Raw genomic sequence first — 22,559 nt, forward strand, 5'->3', positions numbered from 1 at the left:
AAAGTAAAATTAAATTATTAAAATTATAGATATTTGAAATTCCAAAGACATGGAACATGTGGGTGCTTAAAGTTAAGTTGCTGGGCTACTACTCACTAGTACCAGTGTCCAGTGGTAGGTACTAGCAACCGGCCCGCGGCCGCCCGGAAGCACTGGATCCAGATACCGGTATTGTAAATAGATCTGTAGGCCTAACAGTGTCCACTAATTTTTTTTAATACAATAAAGAGTACAAGTGGGAGTGCAATGGGGTTGTAAGATTAACACAGATTGAGGTCGAGGATCAATTTTCAATGTTTATGATGTACTTATAGCCAGTAGCCACTTAGGTCCTAGACGTTGATCCCGCACGTTGCTTTAGTGTAAGAAAAATATCGAATACAAGTGATTAGTGATTCACAATATCGTACACGTAATCTGAGGTGCTAATTGGCAACTATACAGGCGCGGATCTAGAATAAATTTACGGGGGGGGGGGGGGCATCTTAAATAAAATTGCAGCCCAAGTCTGATAAAAAAATTTGTACATACTATGTAAGCTAATAGGCTATTAGCTTTTTGACGGTGACCTATAAAAACGAACACGGCCTAAACGCTATCGGCAAAACAATGCATTTTATCGGCTGCCGAAAATAGATATAATAGAAAATTCACCAGTTTACGGTATTTCGATAACTTGTTTATGTAGTTTTTTTATGCTTAAAAAAGGAGTCGTGAAGATAATAAATATTCATACTGTCATATTTTGTCAATCGTTCACGGAAACCACGGACTTTAACTAGATATACCTACTAATTTAATCGTGGACTAAAAATATAAAAATAAAATACGATATTACAATATATTTTATAGTATTAGATTCTCTCACGACTTAAGATAGTTATTTATTATTATCAGACTCCTATACCTAATACACGTCTACACTATAATGAAATCTGTGAACTGTGTCTTAAATCATGCAATCATGGATTCTCTTAGCGAGCGACGTTTACAGATAAGACCGTTGGCCGCACTGTCGCACTGATGCCGGACCTAGCTAGCAGCTGCTGCAGCTGCTGCAGTGCTCAGTTCGGCACTTCGACGATTCCGATTTCCGAGTGTTGTCGTCGTTGTCGCACTGTCAGCTGTTCGTTCGTTATCGTCAACTGATGCGACGGTAGACGGGGTGGGTACGGGGCAAAGGGTTAACAATTATCTTTTAGCGAAAACTGAAAATATTATTTATTATTAATATTATTACGAAAGGTGTATATCTGTACGTGTCGCTGCCGATCCCGTTCGTGGTGTTCGTACTCGTTCCTGTTTCACTTGTGTGCATGTAGTTTGCTGGTTGAAAGTAGAGAAATGTCGGACGACCACGGCCGTTACCACCGCTTCTGCCATAATTTTTATTGGTAGTAGTCGAGCCTCCTAGCGATGGCCGCATCAGACTCGAAAAGCTCGACGCCGCCGCCCCCGCCCCCGCTGTCGATTGTCGACGAGGATATGAAAGGATGGCTGTTTAAGTGGACAAATTATATTAAAGGCTACCAGAAACGGTGGTTCGTCCTGTCCAACGGTGTACTATCCTACTACAGGTAAATTTCACAACTAGGTATGTTACGATTGTGGCTGTGTGCCCTTCAGTATGGTATCTCACTGTGATCGGATTGATCATCGTTGTTTCATGTTAGACACGTTATACCTAGACTGATATTTCTGATTATCTTTTTGCTATTAGATTGATATACATCTCTGGTATAGGTATCTCTTTTATGTCTTTGAAGGTGTTCAATACTTTGGCCTGACATTATTTCATTATTTCATCATCACTTTATTACAAAAGTCAGTATCAGATTGCCTTTTTTTTGATCAGTTTACACTTGACAGTTGTATTGAGTTACATTCAAATTTCACACAACCGTATATTCCTACGTGGCTTTGTACATGGGTACTCCCCAGCTATTTAAATTACTACTAATTAAAATGTTGATCCCTCTTCTGTTATTTAAGAGTTAAAGACTTTTCAACCCTTAGCCTTAATTAAATTTATCTTAATAGGTAGTTTTTTATTTTATTCAAAGATCTTGAAAAAATGAATTACAATAACTACCTTACATGTATCAATATATTTGTTGAAGTAGGGTACCTACATTGCAGATCTAGACCATGGCATGTAAAATGTACAATTTAGGTACCTACCTAAGTAAACTATACACAAATACAATAAGTAGAAGTCTCTCCTAACTTAATCAATTTCAAATTAATGACTCAAAATATATCTTAACAATCCAAAACATATTTAAAGTTTTAATAACTTTTATAAAGAAGATTAACAAATTACTTCATATTGTAATTGTATTCAACATTATATTTAGTTCAATTACAATTTTTGTAGGAATTAATATCTAAATACTAGATTTATTATTAAAAAATAGCCAAAAATTAATATTGACCTACTTATTAAATAATGAAATTATTTAGTAGGTATGTATTAAACAAAATCTTGTAGAAATAAAAATATAATTAAATAGTAACATTTTATAAACAATTAATGTTTTAGTTCAACCATTAAACACAAATATACCTACTTATACCTATGCTATAGGTAATAAACTATTATCTTATAAATTATAAAACATCTTAGGTTTGTCACTTTGTTAATTAATAAGTTACAAATTATCATTCAATCATTTTATAGTACCTAGGTTTTTTGTTATAATACCATTGGATGTCAAATGTAATTTTCATACCTTATATATTTAATATTGCACATACAATTTCAAGTGGCATATACAACTGATATATTATACCCAAGTTCATGCTAATTGATATAATAACTACCTATATTTTATTCTAGTAGAGTCCATGTTTATGATATGTCATATGTATGACGTAGGTATATTATGTACCTACTTAGTAAACATTGGTAGTAATAAAACTTACATTTTATCAATCATTGTATTATTACAAGTTAACATTTTTATGGTAGGTACCTATATATTCTAAAAAAAATGTTTATATTTGTCTATATTTTTGACTGGTTGGAAATTTACAGGAAATTGGGTTGGTACCTTATTTATATACTTTTGTTAAGTAAAAACAATTATTTAATTTCAAAGCATTGTTATGAATGAATAATTATTAGAGGTAAATATTTAAAATACAATAGGTATGAATTGTATGATATTAGAATAATGTGTTCCTGCAGTACCTATTATAGTTTTATTTTAGACATGCCCTATAGCAGTGTTGTTAATTTTCCTTTTATGTAGGAATATGTTCAATTCCTCGTTCTTTTAGTATAAATACGAATTTGTTCAGTTCCACGTTCATAATATTAAAATAAGTAAATAAAGTCTATGTAGTAAATAGTTTTTATAATTGCTGTTCTTCTATAGTTAACACTTTAAACATTCAAAGAAGTAGAAAATTTTGGTGCATAATGTGTTAAATTCAAAATATAGGTAATATAATTATATGTATAGTGTCAAACATTAAAAATAATATTTAAATCTATAAATATTTACATAAGGAAAATATGTCATCATTTAAAATCTAATAACCATATTAGGAACAAATAAATTAAGAAATTTAATATCTGCTTTAAAAAATGTAGCTAATATCTAACATTTTCAGAAACTTAGAGTAGAGTATTAACCATTAATACCAAATACTTATAGATAGTTAGGTAATTTATAATTAATTATTCTATTTCTAATTTCTATACATGGTGAGGAACTTTTGAATTAAGAAACAACTATGGACTCAGTTATAAAGTAGAATATTAAAGCCTGAGAAGTTGTTCTGCTGTATAATAGGTTTCAAGAGTGCTTTGTTGTCGAAGAATAGGATACTGTAATAAATGTGTTAAATTTGAATTCAGTGTTATACGAGGTGTTATATATCATTGTATATGAAATCGATTCTGTGTTACCTCTTATTTTTAAGGATATTTTATAATTTATTAGTAATATAGTATGTTGAACTAACTTTTGCCAAAATAATCATAAATATAATTTAATAATTGTTACATTATTTTATCATATATTATTATTGTTATTAACTTATAAGTAAATACAAGGGTAAATGCGGACGTAGGTACAGTAGAATGGGGATGATAAGTTGTATGATATAAGTACTATTGAATAATTTAAAATAGGTCTAATAATTTTGAAAATGTTACGTGAAGTTGTAAGTAATAATATAAAATGTACTATGAAGAAAAATGAAAATTTTAATGTCTTTATAATTAATAATTTTTAAATTTCAACATGATTACTAAAATTGTTGTACAGACATTCAATTTTGTTAAAACTAGAACTTAAAATTGTTTTAAAAACAAATCATACCTTTTTGACAGACAAAAAAGCTATGCTCAGCTCATAATCTAGAAAATGATCCTAAAAAAGACTCAAGATATTACATAAAATACCTATAGAATTTTATTAATGGAATGTACTACTAAGGTCTCGACTAAGGTTACTAATATTCTACCAGTATGAGTTAACAAAATAAATACAGAACCTAAAATTTTTTTTGGAAAACCAAACTTGAAAGTTGTGTCTATGTTATAAATTGTAATCCTATATCCCCAACAAAAACATAACAGTGAAAAAAGGCCAAGTTCCAAACTCCCTCCCAAAAAAGTCAGCCTATCAAAGTAGTGAAATCTACATTGTGGCCAAGTCTGCTATTTTTTAATTCATAACCTCAATGCACTCCTATATTAAAGAGCAACACTTCTCTTTTATTTGTATTGTTTAACACTTGGTCAGTTTCTGAATGAGGAATAAACTAGACTTGGCCGCAATGTAGATACCACTACTTTGCTGTGTTTTTTGAGAAGAATTCAAAGCCTTTTACTTTTTTCTGAATCTTCTTCTCCCCATCACCCTCGTAAGTCATAAGTGAGCACATTCGATAATGATGTTTTATTCCTCATTCAGAAACTGACCAAGTGTTAAACAATACAAATAAAAGAGAAGTGTTGCTCTTTAATGTAGGAGTGCATTGAGGTTATGAATTAAAAAATAGCAGACTTGGCCACAATGTAGATTTCACTACTTTGATAGGCCGACTTTTTTGGGAGGGAGTTTGGAACTTGGCCTTTTTTCACTGTTATGTTTTTGTTGGGGATATCATTTATTTTTTCGGGCTTCAGCGTCGTGGACGACTTGTTGTTATTATTTATTAATTTTTTATTTTTTATTTATTTTTTTATACGTCGTAGAAATCTCTTGTAAGACCGTTTGGGTTTCTGTTGAGGAGCTGAGAAATTGGACTCTTGAGCGTTGTCAATACCAGGCAAAGATACCCAAGTATGGTCTTTTATTTTTCGTCGTCGAGACTTTTTAGATGGAATGTCTGTTAAGTCTGGCCTATACAAAGTTCTTAGACGGTTATATTAAACAATGGCACTATTCTTGGCTTTCACCTGACAGGGATCAAAATTAATTAAGTGAACTCCCTGGAGGCTCATCACTCTGGAGAGGGCCACATACGCTTGAAAGTAAACGTTTATGCGTGCTAAGCGCGCCACTTCATACGTTTAGAAATACACACTCTGGAGAGGCATTCATTTTGAAAAAAATTCAATTTTTAGATTTTTTCCTTTAGTTACACTGTAAAATCTACTTTTTGCCAAATTTCACGTTTCTACCTATGCGGGAAGTGTCTTATAATTTTGATGATCAGTCAGTGAGTGAGTCAGTAACAATATTGCAAGTTTTGAAATCCTACCATTTTGAAATGGCACAATATTACAGCGTCCTAAGCTACTAGAGGTTGATTTGTGTTTTAAATTTCAAAAGTTTATCTTAAGATAAAGTTAATCTCCTTTAATTAGATCTATGCAGTATGTGAATGATTTCAACATTGATATGTTTTTTTGTAATTCTATTGTTCTTTTTAATTTATATCTTAGTAATTTAATTAATCAACTTATTGTATACAACAACCCTTATCTAGTTTATATATGTAACATTTTTTCATTTTTGTTCACATGTATATTGTAACTGGGCTCGCCCGTTTAATTCTAATAAATAAATAAATAAGAGGAAATAGAGATATATGGGTTAGAAAAAAAGGGCGAATTGGTTCGTGTAAAGATACACTGGCATTGCTGTAACTTGGCCTAGCGCACTGCCGTGCGCTCAGATAATATGTTAGTGTGTAGATTGTAGGCATAGTGTTTAAAGTAGAGTACCTACTATCTACAGGCTACAACTAAAAACCATACAACTATCTAGAGTCATTGAGAAAAAGACATAATAATTTATGTTATCCAAAAATGATTTATGTTGAGTCTCAAATTGGAAATTTTGATGAGGAGCATAAAATCCAGGAAAGTTATTTAGATATAGAGGACTGACAAAAACAAAATAGTAAAATATAGGAAAATAATACGAGTGAATAGGTACCCAATAATTCATAAGAAATCAAAAATCAGGAAAATACAATTTTTAAAATAATACACAGGAATTTCAAAACCGTGAAAATATTTTACATTATTCCTGAACATTACTTTCCTGCGTAAATATTTCCTAATATTTAAATTCTTGTATATTGTTTTCTTGGGTAATATTTTCCTGGTTTTTATTTTACCATGTAATATTTTCTTTTGTTATAACTTGTAAGTTTCTTGATTTTGAATTCTTGTGTATTATTTTCCTGATTAACATTTTCATCAATTATAAATTCCTAAACATAATTGTCCTCTAAAATATAATTTCCAGAATTTAGTTTAACTAAGAAGTGATTTTCAGTTAATATTAGTTCCCACCACAAAAGCTTTCCTGAAAATTATGCGCTACCAATTTTGGTCATTCATTTAAATTTTTATTGCAAAATGTTTAGCTTAATATAGGTATAAAAAGTCTATAAATTAAAAAATAATAGTTCTTTTTGTGTTCAAAAATATTTATTCAATTTTTCCAATTTTTAGATTTTCTAATTACTTACTAGTAGGTAATATTGATTATTTTACTAACTATTTAACTCATATCTATAATGTACACTGTTCCAGTACAGGTATTCATATACCTGATATGAAGAAGTCATCAAAAGTATGGACCATGTATGTAATCATATTTTGAAATAATATTAGCTCTTATTAAGACCACCCCTGAAAAAATAATAAGTTAATAAAAATTATAGAAACAATAATTTATATTTAATTTAAATATTTATTATTTTTGTTCAAAATAATAATCTAGTTGATTTACCTGATGGGTTTACTTTAACTTTGAGCAGTGAATTTGGTTTTAAAACCTTTACTGTAGTATTATCGTCAAATAAATTCTTATGAGTTGTGGAAGGTACATAAAACAATGAAAAAAAAATTAATTATTAATTGTTAGATTATAATTGTATAAAATTATTATTTTGCATATTATACCTAAATACTAATAATTAATTTCAAATGTTTCTTCTGCTTCTGTGAACATTATTTTGTGATTGGAAATAGGGGCTTAAATATTTTAGTTAGGTAACATGATCAAAAAATAAAACTGGTTTTTAACCCATAATAATAGAAAGTCAATAATAATTTTTTTTAAGTATGAAGGGTCTTTTACTTTGTCTTTTATAAATTGTTAGTGTTTGTTTTGTATGTACCAAGGTATGTATTTATGGATTATTATACTAAATAAATCATTAGGTATACCTTAATTTTGTATCCATTTGGGTTATTTAATCCTAAATTATTTAATGTAATATTGTATGAAAATGGCGTTCCCATTGTCCGACGACTAACAAAAGCAATTGCATACGAATAGTGTTTTATCTCTTTTGGTTCGACTGGTTTTGTCCATATCTCAATTCCTTGGTCCTGAAAAATTTTTAATTGATGTAATATGTAGTTTTATTAATATGAAATTAATCTTAAAAATATTTTTTTGTGTTAAAGTGTTAAATATTTTTATTTCTTAATTTAATGGTTTTGATATTTTGTACATTTCAACATTTATAAATATGTAAAATTATATGCAACCTTATAGATCCTTTTGCCTTGTATCCCAAGTTTATCTTGATTTACTCCAATTACTTCAATATTTTGTAGTATTTTCTTGAAATTTGGTTGGACAGTAGACAATTTGTTTGACATAAATAAAGGTGCAGCTAATATAGCCCATAGAGCCATTTGTGTTTGGCTTTGCTCGTGACTTAATGCAAAATTTCCAATCAATAACTTAAAAAAAAATTCTGTATTAATATTTTTATTGCTTAAAATTTTAAGACAAACTGTTTTAAAATGTATAAGTATCTATAAATCTTACCATATCTGGGTCATTCCATTGTCCTGGACCTGCATATTGAGCCCAAATATCTTGTTTCACCGCAAAATTATCAAGTACATCAAATAAAGAAGCATACGATTCTTGTATATCCCCATAGTTTCTCCATAAATTACAGGATTGAGATACTAGTGTATAGTTAACCTATTTTGACAAAAATAAAGTAATAAATTTAACATTAAGTGTCAGCCATACCATCTGTTTCATCCGGTATCAGAACCTGGTGTTCACCTGTTTAATGGTCCATCTAGAACTGGTAAAAACGAATAATGTGGTTCATGCACTTATTAATAGTTAACATTGTACATAATATGTAAGTAAAATTTATTTATTTTTTATTTGAAAATGATTTAACTGCACATACCTGCATTCCTTTACCTTCTTGATAAAATGGCCAACAACAAGAGTAAATCATCGGTCTTCCTGTTTCATTCAAATATTTTCCAAACTGTGGAAAATCTATTAAAATTATTAGGTTTATGAATTAGATTTGTTTTTTATGTAAGTAATTAAATCTGTAATTATTATTATAGATTTAAATGATTTAATTAAAGCATAAAATTACTTGTGTCCATATTTCGTTCATCTGTGTAGCATCCATCTAGTTTCACATAATCAACTCCCCATTCTGCAAATGTCTGAGCATCAATTTTTTCATAACCTTTAATACCAGCATATCCTTCACAAGATTTTGTTCCAACACTTTCATAAATTCCAAATTTTAACCCTTTTGAATGGACCTAAAAATATTGAAATTATCTATAACTAATTACATTTGTATACATTTGTATTTGTGGAAGGAATATTTTTTTTTCACATTAATTAATATATTTGTTATTTTAAATTTACTCGTTTAATAGCTAATAATAAATAATACCTTATATCTCAAGTATATTTTATATTTTTTTTTTGTTATGCGGGATTAATTTTATTATTTTCAAATATTAAATACATACTAAAAATAGCAACTTAATAAATAGTAATTAATTAAGAAAAGTAGGTATTTAAAAAATATTTTGGTTCTAATTTATAAAGATGCATAATAGGTAGTAAGGTATTATATGATAAATATATTATTTAATTAATTATAAATAATCTGAATATACCTACTAAAAATCCACTATCAATTAATAATATTATAACATTCCGTTTTTAAAGTTTCTATGGTACCACTATTAGCTTATTTACTTACATAATCAGCAAGAGCTTTAATCCCATGTGGAAATCGTTTTTCATCAGCTTGTAATTTTCCATCTGCTGTTCGATTGTGCGTCATCCAACAATCATCAATTACAACATATTTGTATCCAACTTTATCATAGCCTTCACTTACTAACAAATCAGCTGTAGTCATAAATAATTGTTCACTATTCAAGAAATGTTTTTCATAATGATTGTGTGTTTTAGTTTTAACTGTAAATTTGTATTTTAATTTTACCTGACACATTCGTCTGGAAAAGTATCACAATCTATAGTACACCTGAATCGTTGCCAAGCAAGCCAACCCATTGGTGGCGTTAAAGCTAATCCATTATTAAGTGCCAATGTAATTTTGCAGGCAACTAGTACACACAACCATACTCTAATTTTAGTCATATATGACAACATTTTTAATCAGAATAATAACTGCAAGTATTTAATTGATCTAATAGTTGTATTAATAATGATATAAATAATCAAAAAAAAATTAAACTGTATAATAAAATAAACTTTTTTAATTAATTTAACATTGTTATTTAAAAATGTGTTATATTAAACTGTTATTGTTTAAATTGTTCATGCCAAGAACCTCACTTTTAACTGGCAGTGTTTTTTGTATGAACATTTACTATATAATATTCATGGTTTTTAGTCTAATATATATATATCTAATATATCAGATAACCTTATGAATGCACAGATAATGAATCATATTTTGTGTTGATTGCTGAGTGTTATCATGGTTACACTAGCTATGAATGTTAAAACAAAACTAATGAATATTCTCTTCATTAACAATTAACACTATTTCTTCACCTGCTTTTTACATTTTTAGTCAGACAATTACAAATCATTACTCTTAAATATATAATCAATGTTAATTGTATTAGTGTACAACCTAATGGTTTTTATATATAGTTATTATTTTGTACCTACATTTTAAAGCATCTAGAAAAATTGGATAAAAATAATACTTCTAGAAGATTAACTTTACCTACCTTTAGGTCTACCTTTGGTTTTTAGTTGTAAACTATGTGTTATTTATATGAATAGTAAAAGTAATTTAGTTGGGGGGGGGGAAGGAGATCAAATGTCTTATTTCAGGCAGGAAACATACATTCTATAGATTTAAAAAAAATCAACTATCCTGAAGAAATCTCATAAAATCTTTGCTTCTACAGCCAACATTGTTGCTGAATCGTGATGTTAGCCTCTGTTTTATTCAGGGCTCACATTAGATTATATATATATATATATATATTTAATTTATCATAATACTATATGTTGGCACGTTTAAATAAAATGTCAGAGCTTTCAAATTTTTAAGTTTATTCTGTTGTTCTGAATCATATTTATATATCCTTAACTATTTTAACAATGTACCAACATTTTATACGACCTTGAGAGTTAATTTTCTCATTACAGTAAACATATTTTTGTTGTTTTTTCAATAAAAATATTAGAATTTGTGTTTAATGTGTTTTTAACTTAAATTTTATGTGTAATATATATATTTTGTAAGCACTTAATTATTAAAAAAACAATAATTATAATTTTTTATATAATAGCAAAATTATATTGTTATTTTCTAAAAATGACTATGTATTTATTTATTATTTTTCACAAAAATCTTAAAATTAATGCTAGGTATTTTATGTATTTTAAAATATTATTGAAGATTACTTGATTGAATACTAATGTTTTATAAATTATTTATGTGAGTCCATTGTTCATAAATATGTGTGCTCTTAGTGCGGTATATATGTATAGTATTACATATTAGTATTTACTTTGTGTTATCTTAGGATGAGAAACAATTGTCTTTTATAACTACCTATACATATTATATATATATATATATATATATTTTTTTTTTATAATAACTATTCCTATTTCAGAACTCAAGCTGAAATATCACAATTATGCCGTGGTACAATTAGTTTGAATGGGGCTACAATACATACTGAAGATTCATGCACAATCGTTATATCTAATGGTGGCACTCAAACTTTTCACCTCCGTGCCACTAGTGAAGTAGAACGGCAAAGATGGGTAACTGAATTAGAGTTGGCCAAGGCTCGTGAAATTGGACATACAAATACTGGTAAATGTAGTTAAGATATTAAAATATATTTTTAATTGATAATTTTTTTTAAAATAGTTAAACAAACTCAACTAACTAACTTCTATGTAGAATAATTAACTAATTAACTTTATAATCTTGCATTTTCTTATAATTTATTTAAAGTAATATAATGATATATTTGAATTGCTCATGAAATATATTTATGTATAACTATTTTTAGATAGAAGCAAGGAAAAAGAATTGAGTGCAAATTTAGAAGTTTCATCCGTAGTGTCATCGTTAAATACCAAATTATCTGAACTCAGATCACAAAGCGAAATTATATCTAAACATAGCAAAGCTCTCCAACGGTGCTTAACTGAACTAGAAACCATAGACATACCTCCTGATGTCTCTACAAAAATAAAAGCATGGATGGAACGTGCAAATTTGATACGTATTGCGTCAGTTGGCATGGTAACTGTAAGTATTCAAGTATGATCAGATCAGTAGTTCATTGTTATCTTGTATACAATAATTGTAAAATAAAGGAGGGGAGGTTTGGGGGCTCCCCCCCCCAAAAAAAAACTTATTCATGAAACTAAATTAACTATAATAATTTTCCGTGTTTCCCTAATAATATGATAACTGTACACAGTGGATTCCGCTTAATGTGGAAACGTTGGGACAAACTCATTTGCCTACATTAAGTGGTTGCCCATGTAAACCGATATTAGTTAGTTAGTATACATTGAAATTGGGACCAGACTATTATGCCCATATTACGCGGATGCCTATATTAACACTAATACCTCTTACACATTATATTATATATAATTATATAAATTTATAATCATACATATAGAAACTTTGTTGGCCTTTATTTTGCTATGTTTAATAAATATGTCACCAACGATATTTTATCGACAGATGACAATAACTCATTTAAAACTGACCCGTATTGTTTTTTTTTTTACACAAATTCGGATATTGCAGCTTACTAAAATATGTAATACTGAAATTTGTCTAAATATAATTGGTTTTATTGGTTTTAAACCCCTTTCAAAAATTTGTTCCAGCTAATGCCTTGATCCAAGATATCTTAAAAGGATTCATCGCCTTGCTGAAATTATTTTATATATATAGTTTAATATTCTAACTACTAATTATTAGTAAATAATAATATAGGATAAAGTTTCTATTTCTTAAAAATATTATAAACTTGGGTTTTTTTTATTATAAATTAGAAACTTTTGTTTTAATTTTATTTCTTGATTTAGTATATTTACAATCTTTTAAAATAAGGTTTATAGTAATTGAAATGTTAAGGTTATTATTTGTTTATTTCTTTGTTGTTTTGTTTGTTCAAAACAATTGTGAATCAATACTTTTGACATTTGAACCTAAGTAAAGATGTGTTAAAATTAAGTTCTTATAAACAAACTTATTTTTTTCTTAAACTGTTAAACTACTTTAAACTTAAATTTGAATCTTGTTTAAATTTTTTTCCAAACTTTGTCAACTTATAAAAATTTAACCATAACAAAGTTTAAAATATAATAGTAATAATACAGTGTTTAATACCTAACCTAAAATAAAATATTAATTTAATCTGCAGTCATACTTGAACATTTTGATTATCTTCAAACTATTTTAACTATATTAATTTCTTATAGTTCAGGGAGTTAGAAGATTATGAGAACGCATTCCTACTTTTAAGTGATAAGTTGTATTAGTAACTGAAAACAAATTGTGGAACTCCTTTTATTGATTTGTTGGTTTCAAGTATACTTTGTTATTGAGTTGGTCACTATAATGGATGTGTTAAATTTAAATTAAATTATAAAACAATTCTGAGTGAAGGAGTTAGGTGGTTCAGCATTTATTTTTAAGGATACTTCATGTTATGTTATTAGTATTTTCTTAATTTTCTAGATTTAACTTATTTTTAACAACAATTTTACATTTAACTTATAAGTCATTCCATAGGATGGTGCAAATAAGTTTATGTTATACATATTTTATAATTTACTAAATATTTTGAAAATTGCATTATATGTAGAAAACAATAATATATAATATGTAACGACAAAAAATTTCAAGTTCCTGTAATTTATATTTTTTGAATTGAACAAAAAAAACATTAAGCACATTAAAATATAAAAAATATTGTGCCCACGCATTATTAATTTCCATAAAAACGTATGAAGAACCTTGTATTATATTTTCAAGCTTTTTGATCCAGAGACAAAAATTAAATAAATATAAATCAAATAAAAACTAAAAACAGACATTTAAAATGTATAATAATAATATAAAATTAGGCTTAATATTTTGAAAATATATTATATTATATTATAAAAAAAGTTAACATAAATATTTAGTGAAATTTCAAGTCTCGTAAATATTTCTATCTGAATTACAAAAAAAAACTACATTATTAGTTGAATGTTGAATCAAATTTCCAAAGTGAAATTGTATGAATTAAAATGTATTTATAATATTTTTAAAGTTAGTGATAAATCATCATGAAGGTCATCTTGTATGTAAAATATAATTTGTTCATAATCATTATAATTTATTTGAAAATATTTATAATTATTGCTGTAAAAAGATGCCTATAGATTCATAAAGTAATTTAAAAATATATTATGTATTTTAGAATTGTTCAGAATATTTAGATTTGGCTCAAAGTCAGGGTAATAAATGGCAAAAGATGTTGTATAATGAACGGCGACAGCGTATACAGTTGGTAGAAATGGTAGATCAAATTGCTAGAGAACAGACCGTATTGGAGCATGTAGCTAATAATGACAAACAAGGTAATTAAGTATCAATAATATTTACTTGTACAAACAAAGATATTTTATCTTATACATAGGTATCTATTTACAGATAGATACATTTTAGTATTGGATTTGGTTATGGTAAAATTTGAATTAAATAATCATTTAAACCTTTATGTGATTATATAAACTAATATTATCTTATGTTTATAAACCAATAACTATTAACTTGCATGAGTAAATTGAAGACCTGATAACATTTTTTTTTTAATTTACTATTTTATTTGTTGTTAATATTTTACTTGGTTTTTTATTTACTAATTTGTGTCTTTTATACATAACAAATATAGATTAAATTAAAATGCAAAATATTATTTTAATATCTATTTAAATTAATAATAATATAATTTATAATTGTATAATAATCTGTTAATACATTATAGTCAAATAATTATAATGGTCACTGAATCATCATTTAAAAATAAAATAGCCTTTTACCAGTTTGATTTTGTTCCTATATATATATTTTTTTTGTACACAATTAGAACTTAAACAGGAAATCTAAGTTTTAAATTTTAATACTATATTTTCAATGTTAAAATTTATTTTTATAACATCAACCACAATCAGCTATCAATAAAATATTATTATCTGTTTAAAATTGTAAAATCAACATAATCAAACATTCAATATTTTTGTATGTTTGGAAATTCAACACAAATTTTTACGTAAAATTAGATATATAATATAATATAATAGGTAGATAATAGATAATTATTGATGACATAATATAATTAATAGTTATTATCATTATTATTATTATTATTATCATTATATTATTAGAATGTTGATAACATTATTTATTTTTTAATTATAAAGTTATTAAAAATTATTCACAATTCAAACCTTAAATTAAATTGTTGTTACCATTTAGAATAAAATATTAATGATTCCATATTAATTTTTAGATTAAGCGAATAAGAGAGACATACTTTTAACTAATTTTAAATACTTTTACTAAAATTATTTATTACAGTATAATAAAAATAAACTTTTAAAATATTGGAATTATTTAAAATATAAAGCATTTATATTACCCATGTTGTACCAATAAGATGTTATGATTTATAATCAATAATCATTATTCATTATGTTATCACTGATTCAATACAAAAAAGTATTCTGTACCTGTAATAATATAATTTATAATATTATGTATAAATACTAATTATGTATGTTACATTAATATCTGCTAAGTTCTAATACATGAGATAAAATTACCTTTATATACACAAGTGCTCTTTTTGATTTTCTAGGATGTAACAAAAGACAAACATTTCACTAAGTTCATTAATTATTTTTGCCTTGAATATTTTTTAACAATATCTTGTTATACTATATACTTATTAATTTATTATTAATATTATTTTATTTGTTTATAATAATGATTCAAAGGTTATATTTGCATACTATGTTTCATTTTTTGTGCCTTGTGATAAGAGATAACCTTATGATCAATTATAAAAAATATAACATAATATTAATTGTAGATACCATAATATTTTTATATTTTCAACTTAAATCTATGTAATTATATTATTCTTAAATATTTATATGGTAAACCTATACATACAATTTTTATATTAATATATGTTAAGCTTATGATAGCTTTATTTTTACTTGACCTACCTATATATTTTTAAACTTATAAATTTACTTGATTTTTTGTCGACTTCTCTTGCTATTCAACTATATTTAATTTGTATGATTTTTTATTATAATTATATTGATTAGATTAGTGTTAATCATATATTTTATATATATTTTTTGATTTATACACTTGAATATACAATAACATTACAGTGATGTATAATTATATTTATTGTATTGTATTTATCATGTAATAGTATTATCTATTGTAGTAATCATTTTCTCATTTAATATTTGAATACTGTGTTATTGTAAAGTTTCATATTTTATTAGGTGATTCTACCGACGAAGATGATGCTTCAGACAGTTGTGAATTTTTTGATGCTCAAGGTGGTGATTCCTTTGATGTAACCACAAATAATTATCTAGTTAACTGTCAGACTCAAAATATTATCCAACACAAATCTCTTTCAAGCTCACAGGTATTTCTGTAGAACTTATTAAAATTTAAAATTGTTATTAACTAAAATAAAAATTATTTAAGGTACTTGAAAAATTGGTGAATGAAGAACTAGATTGTAGTGGTGGATCTAGTAGTGATATTGACGATCCTGCTGAGTCATCAGCTATATTAACAGCTGCAATTTGTTCATCAACTGGCTTAAATACTGATCGTGTATGTTTATATATTATATTATCAATATTATTCTATAAATCGAAAATTATATTATTGTTATTATAAATTATTTTTAGGATGAAAATAATAAATCTTCTAGAATGTTCCCTCAACTTTCTGAACATGCAAAAAAAATGCTAGAGGATGTGATTAAACACCCTTTAAAACAAAAAGACAAACGAAGGTGTAGAGTGACTGACAAGCCAAATCACCCGTTACACATTTGGAGTATTTTGAAAAATTGCATTGGAAAAGATTTGTCTAAAATACCAATGCCGGTATTATTTAGTTAATTTTTTTGATCAAATTTTTAGTTTTACCTATTGCAATTTTTGTTACAGGTCAATTTTTCTGAACCTCTATCAATGTTACAAAGAATTACTGAGGATTTTGAATATTCAAATATTCTAGATACAGCAGCTCAATGTAAGGATTCATTTGAGCAGATGGCATATGTTGCTGCATTTACGATTTCATCATATTCAACAACTGTCAATCGGACAAGTAAACCTTTTAATCCATTGTTAGGTGAAACATATGAATGTGATCGAATGTCAGACCTTGGTTGGAAAGCATTTAACGAACAAGTAAAAATGCTGTTTGTAAATTTATTATATATAACTGTTTAATTTAAAATTGTAATATAGGTTTCACATCATCCTCCAATTTCGGCTCAGTATTGTTCGGGTAAAGAATGGTCTTGTTGGCAAGAATTTTCAATGTCCTCAAAATTCCGCGGTAAATACTTACAAGCAATTCCTAATGGTATTGCTCATCTTGATTTCCCAGCATCTGGTTAGTTGTGAATATTTAATTTATTTAAAATTAAATTTGAACTATTTATAGATTTTAATTTTCTGAGTGTTCTTTATTTATAGGGAATCATTATACTTGGACCAAAGTCACAACTACTGTTCATAATATAATAGTTGGAAAATTGTGGGTTGATCAAACAGGTGATATGACAATAACAAATCATAAAGATGGTTCTAAATGTCGCTTGAGTTATATACCCTATAGTTATTTTACTAGGGATCAGCAGAGAAAGGTACGTTAAAAATGTTACAAATCAGTATGTGTATTATAATTTATATAAATTTTTGATTTTAGGTAAAAGGATATGTTATGGATAAAGATAATGAAATTAAATGGGTTATAAATGGTACGTGGGACAATAAAGTTGAAATAGCGCCTGTTACCAAATTTGAAGGTCCTATTGAGAGTCCTACATGTCAAACAGGAAATTATATTATGGCCTGGCAAAGACAAGCACCTCCGTAAGTTTTGTAGAATGCAAAAAAATATGTAAATTATATGGTCATGTATTTTTGTTTCATTATTATTATTGGATTATACGAAGATCTGACAATGAAAAATACTACTATTTCACTGTATTAGCAAGCCAATTGAATGAAATTGAAGAAGGTGTAGCACCAACAGATTCAAGGTTACGGCCAGATCAACGTTTAATGGAGTTTGGTCTTTGGGATGAAGCTAATATTGAGAAATTGAGGTTAGAGGAATTTCAGAGAGTCAGAAATCGCAAAGCAAATGCTGGAGTAGCAGATTCTAATCAAATCAATGAAAATGGTATAACATTTAAATTCTATGATGAATATTTTTAATATTTTCTAAGCATTAGATTCTTGACTAGTTCTTAGTAAATAATTATCTAAATTCTAAGAGGACACCATATCACCTATAATTTATCCATGAAAATGGATTTGTGTTAGAGACAAACTTATGGAGATAGAATACACTGTAGCCTTACCTATTTTTACCCATACATATACATGAAATTTTCACTGGTTGTTTATACTGGTATTTTCTATACACGATAACATTTTCAAAATATTTTGATTTGTTTTGATGAACTGTTGAGGAACATTTTCAGTTTCCAATTTTATTAGTCTTTTGTCTATGGATGTCAATAAAATTTTATTTGTTGAGTAAAAATACTAGAAAATTTAATACAAGGCTTCTACTACATTGTTACAATGACATTTGAAAAATATAAAAAATTAGTCACAGTTTTTTTTTATAAGCATTTAAAGTTTAAAAATTGACAAAATATTGAAAAATCACGAAAATTAGAAAATTATTTTGAATTGAGAATTCATAAAAATTTTTCTTTTTAAAATTAATATTTGAAAATGTAATACAAGAGTATCCATAAGTTTGTCTACCTTTATCAAAAATAAAAAAATGTACACAAGAAAGTCAAATTAAATTTTTACGGGCGTTTGAAGTTTATATTTTCACAATATTGGGTATTCACTCGATTTCTCATGTAACGATTTTGCTATTTTGTTGTTATTCAAAAACGAATAACTGTAGATACATGAACATTTTACTGAATGTTTATATTTTCATTTTCGATACACTATACAATTTTGAAAATATTTTGACTCTTTTTGAGCTGTTTACGGACATTGTCAGTTTTCAATTTTTTTAGTTTTTTTTTCTATAAATATCAATAAAATTTTATTTTTTGGGTAAAAAAGAGTGAAAATTTAATGCAAGGCTCCTGATATATTGCTGCAATAGCAGTGGAATAATATTAAAAATACATAGACACAATTTCTTTTTATAAGCATTTCAAGTTCAAATTTTGATAAAATTTAATAATTATTTTGTAGTTAAAAATATATAAAATGTTCAACTATTATAGCTAAGGATTGAAAATTGAAAACAAAGTTCCACGTAAATAGGTTATAAATAAATTGCTTTATTTACAATAAAATCATCAGATATACTTAATAATATCATAGGCTGACTGATCGTTTTCACTCAGAATCGTTTTTTCTTATACAATGATATTATATCAATGAATTCAAATTTAACACCATCCATTACAGTGACCCACTTTACAAGTGGTGTAACCTACTGTACAGCAGAGCAATATCCACTTACCCACCTTTTTTTATTTGTCTATTAAATTATTGAGTTTTGACACAGATAAAAATCTTTTCTATGTACTGCAAACATTAGGTAAATGTAGCTGTAAGTTTGTATCATGCAAAACCGTTTTTCTATATAATTAAATTGTTATGCAACGACTATTGTTGATCTGACTTGGAACTACTTTTTAAATATGTTTAAGATTAATTGCTTATATTTAAACCCCTTAAATAGCTGGTGCGGCGTCCTTTTCAAGTGGATCAGTAGATAATATTTAAAATTTTATTTTATAGAAGAAGAAGATGATGAGACAGTCCAAGAAAATGATAACAGTGCTATCAAACCATTATGGTTTAAGCGAGATGTGTGCAAATGGACAAAAAAGCCTTGTTTTACTTTTACGCATGAATATTGGGAGTGCAAACAAAAAGCAGACTGGAGTAGATGTCCATCTTTATTTTAAATACATGTGATAATTTGTTTATTTTTTAAGCTTAAGCAACATTGTATGTGGCCATATTATGTTGAAACCTTAGATTTATTGTGAACAGAAGTATCTCAGAATTTAAGTATAATACAAAAAACTCCAAAATGCACGGAAATCTTTTCATGTTTATATTATCTCTTAACTATTTTATGACTTCTAACTTTGAGTATTTTCCCCACAATTTGAACTCTGAATCTATTGCACTGCATTAATCTTGTAGACAAAATTAGCCTAAGGAAATATTTCAGTTAATTTATAAATTTTCAAATCATTGTTTTATCCTCTTGTTCTTACATATTATATTTTTAATCTTTTATATGTTTTGTTACCTAAATTATTTACAACAAAGTTGTCCTTGTATTATTTTTAATTTATTTATTGTCAATTTATTTCCAATTATTTCTGTTTGTTCTATTCAATCATGGCACGATTGATTTATTAATTTAAAAAATTTCCTTTTAAAAATAATGTAATATTTAAATTATTGAAATGACAAAATCTGTGAAAATTATTAAACTTTTAAAATATGAATCTTTATTTAAAATACAATTTTTAATGTGTTTTGTAAAAAAATTAATTGAATACTACTCGCACATTAATTGGCGTTAGTTGTATTCTTAAAACATAAGTTTCAACACTATCAATTAAAAAAAAAATTGAGTAAAAATGTTTATATTTTGAAGAAAAAATTTAAAAAAAATTATTGATATAAATTATTTTAAAAGGTGATAACAAATAACAATAATTATTTTTTGTAACTCAATCAGTTTTTAATAATTATCATATTTATTAATGTTTCTATACTTTTATTTTGAAGTTATTGTTTCCACTAACATAAAACAATATAGGTTCTAAGAAGTTAAATAGATATTGTTTAAAATTGTTTTTATAAAAAAAGTTTTTAAAAATGACAATAACTTGTCTTATAATTCATCAACAAAGACGTTATGTGTGTAAATCACTGTTTAGCTTTAAATTATATAATTAATATTTATGTGTGGCAAAATAATCAACTGTAGTTATTAGGTAATCTGTTTATAAGCATAAGGATAAAAAGAATGACCGGGATAAAAAAAATATAATCTTATTTGACAAGTATTTTTAATTTATAGCATTCCATTGATGTATTTGTATTTTTTTTTCTATTCAAAAGGTTATTTTTGTTAAAAATCTCATATATTTATAATTTTATTTTATCTTGTTAGACATACATAAAAAGATTGGGTACTTATGCAATGGCTCTAGTTCTCATTTTCATACTATTAATTCATCTATATTCTCGTTATAAAAATATATTATTCAGATATTATTTGTTATACTTAAATTGGCATGTGTAAAGTATAGCTCTATAATATATATATATATGTTTTGTTTTTGTTTTGTTTTGTTGAAATATTCATACAACTTGTACAACTGACTAGAATTCATAATTCTTTTTGTTTAAATTTAAATTTTAAATTCGGCATGCAACTGTTCACTACATCTATTTTATCTAGTTATTAATAGTTATTGAATATTTTTATTTTTAAAATATGTAAACATGTCGCAATGTTATTATTGGTGATATACTATTTAGTAACTTTTTTTTTTTTGTAATTTTTTTATATTAATTTTATAAAAATCTATCTGTGAAAGGACTCAACCTAAAAAACACTAGTTTAAATTTCAAAGTAAAATTCATAAAAAATTATCACAGTTTAAATATATATATTCTAGTGAGTCGTACAACTTGATATACAATTTATTTTGTTTAAATTAGTCAATCTACGTTACCATATAATGTTCTTGTAACCCTGTGTAATAGTAAATAGTTAGTCAACAGTTTTATTTAATTTAATTAAACTTAAGGGCTGTGAATAAAAATCAAGAATAAATGCTATAAGCATAGCATAGGCTATCAGTATTATAAACAAATGTCAACGTATTATTTGATATATATTATATTTTGATGTTTGTGTATCTGCATTACTCCTTGTCAACACTAAAATGTAAATTTAATTATTATGCATGTACAATATTATTGTACGGATCAACAGAAATACATTTTTTTTAGTTCAAATGAGTTAGTATCTAAGCAAAAAAAACGGGTGTGGGAATACCATTTCGTTTATATTACAGTTTGTTTTAAAAATGTTATTAATATTAATATAAGATAATAATACATACTTATAGTTTTTTTTGTTTTATTTATTTGTGTTTACAATTTATTATATAACTCAATAAGAACCTATAGTATGGTATGATAATATAATATATATTATATATTTATGAGAAATATATCTATGAAATCATTGCAAGATGTATTGTTTAATTATTGTTAAAATGGGTTTAGTAATATTACCGTTTTACCTACTAGCTCATCTAAAATTTTACACAAGCAAGTAGAAAACAAATTCAATTTCTAAAATTTTCGATCTATGGCCAAGATTTGTTAATGTGTTTATATTGCTATAAAAATTACCTCCTTTACATTCTAGGACTTTTATTTTTGAAACAAGACAGAATACATGCATTGCTT

The 22,559-nt window shown here is 26.2% G+C and overlaps 2 protein-coding genes across 2 annotated transcripts; one reads left to right on the plus strand and one right to left on the minus strand.

Moving 5' to 3' along the window:
* The first annotated feature begins 1,115 nt into the window (after positions 1 to 1,115).
* On the plus strand, positions 1,116 to 22,340 carry LOC132950142 (oxysterol-binding protein 1). The gene is made up of 13 exons (XM_061021383.1): positions 1,116 to 1,577; positions 11,375 to 11,580; positions 11,783 to 12,024; positions 14,204 to 14,363; positions 16,311 to 16,459; positions 16,522 to 16,653; positions 16,731 to 16,931; positions 16,995 to 17,240; positions 17,301 to 17,448; positions 17,532 to 17,701; positions 17,764 to 17,930; positions 18,014 to 18,243; positions 19,848 to 22,340. Exons 1-13 carry the CDS (start codon positions 1,417 to 1,419, stop codon positions 20,015 to 20,017), a joined length of 2,382 nt encoding a protein of 793 aa, XP_060877366.1. The 5' UTR covers positions 1,116 to 1,416; the 3' UTR covers positions 20,018 to 22,340.
* LOC132950144 (alpha-N-acetylgalactosaminidase-like) lies at positions 6,886 to 10,098 on the minus strand. The gene is made up of 9 exons (XM_061021384.1): positions 9,715 to 10,098; positions 9,469 to 9,643; positions 8,842 to 9,016; positions 8,641 to 8,735; positions 8,259 to 8,420; positions 7,973 to 8,170; positions 7,646 to 7,810; positions 7,206 to 7,281; positions 6,886 to 7,105 (listed from the first exon to the last, which is right to left on the minus strand). The coding sequence occupies exons 1-9, from the start codon at positions 9,882 to 9,884 to the stop codon at positions 7,041 to 7,043; spliced, it is 1,281 nt and encodes a 426-aa protein (XP_060877367.1). The 5' UTR covers positions 9,885 to 10,098; the 3' UTR covers positions 6,886 to 7,040.
* Positions 22,341 to 22,559: the final 219 nt, after the last annotated feature.

Source organism: Metopolophium dirhodum, chromosome 8 (assembly GCF_019925205.1).
Source record: "Metopolophium dirhodum isolate CAU chromosome 8, ASM1992520v1, whole genome shotgun sequence".
Classification (NCBI taxonomy): domain Eukaryota; kingdom Metazoa; phylum Arthropoda; class Insecta; order Hemiptera; family Aphididae; genus Metopolophium; species Metopolophium dirhodum.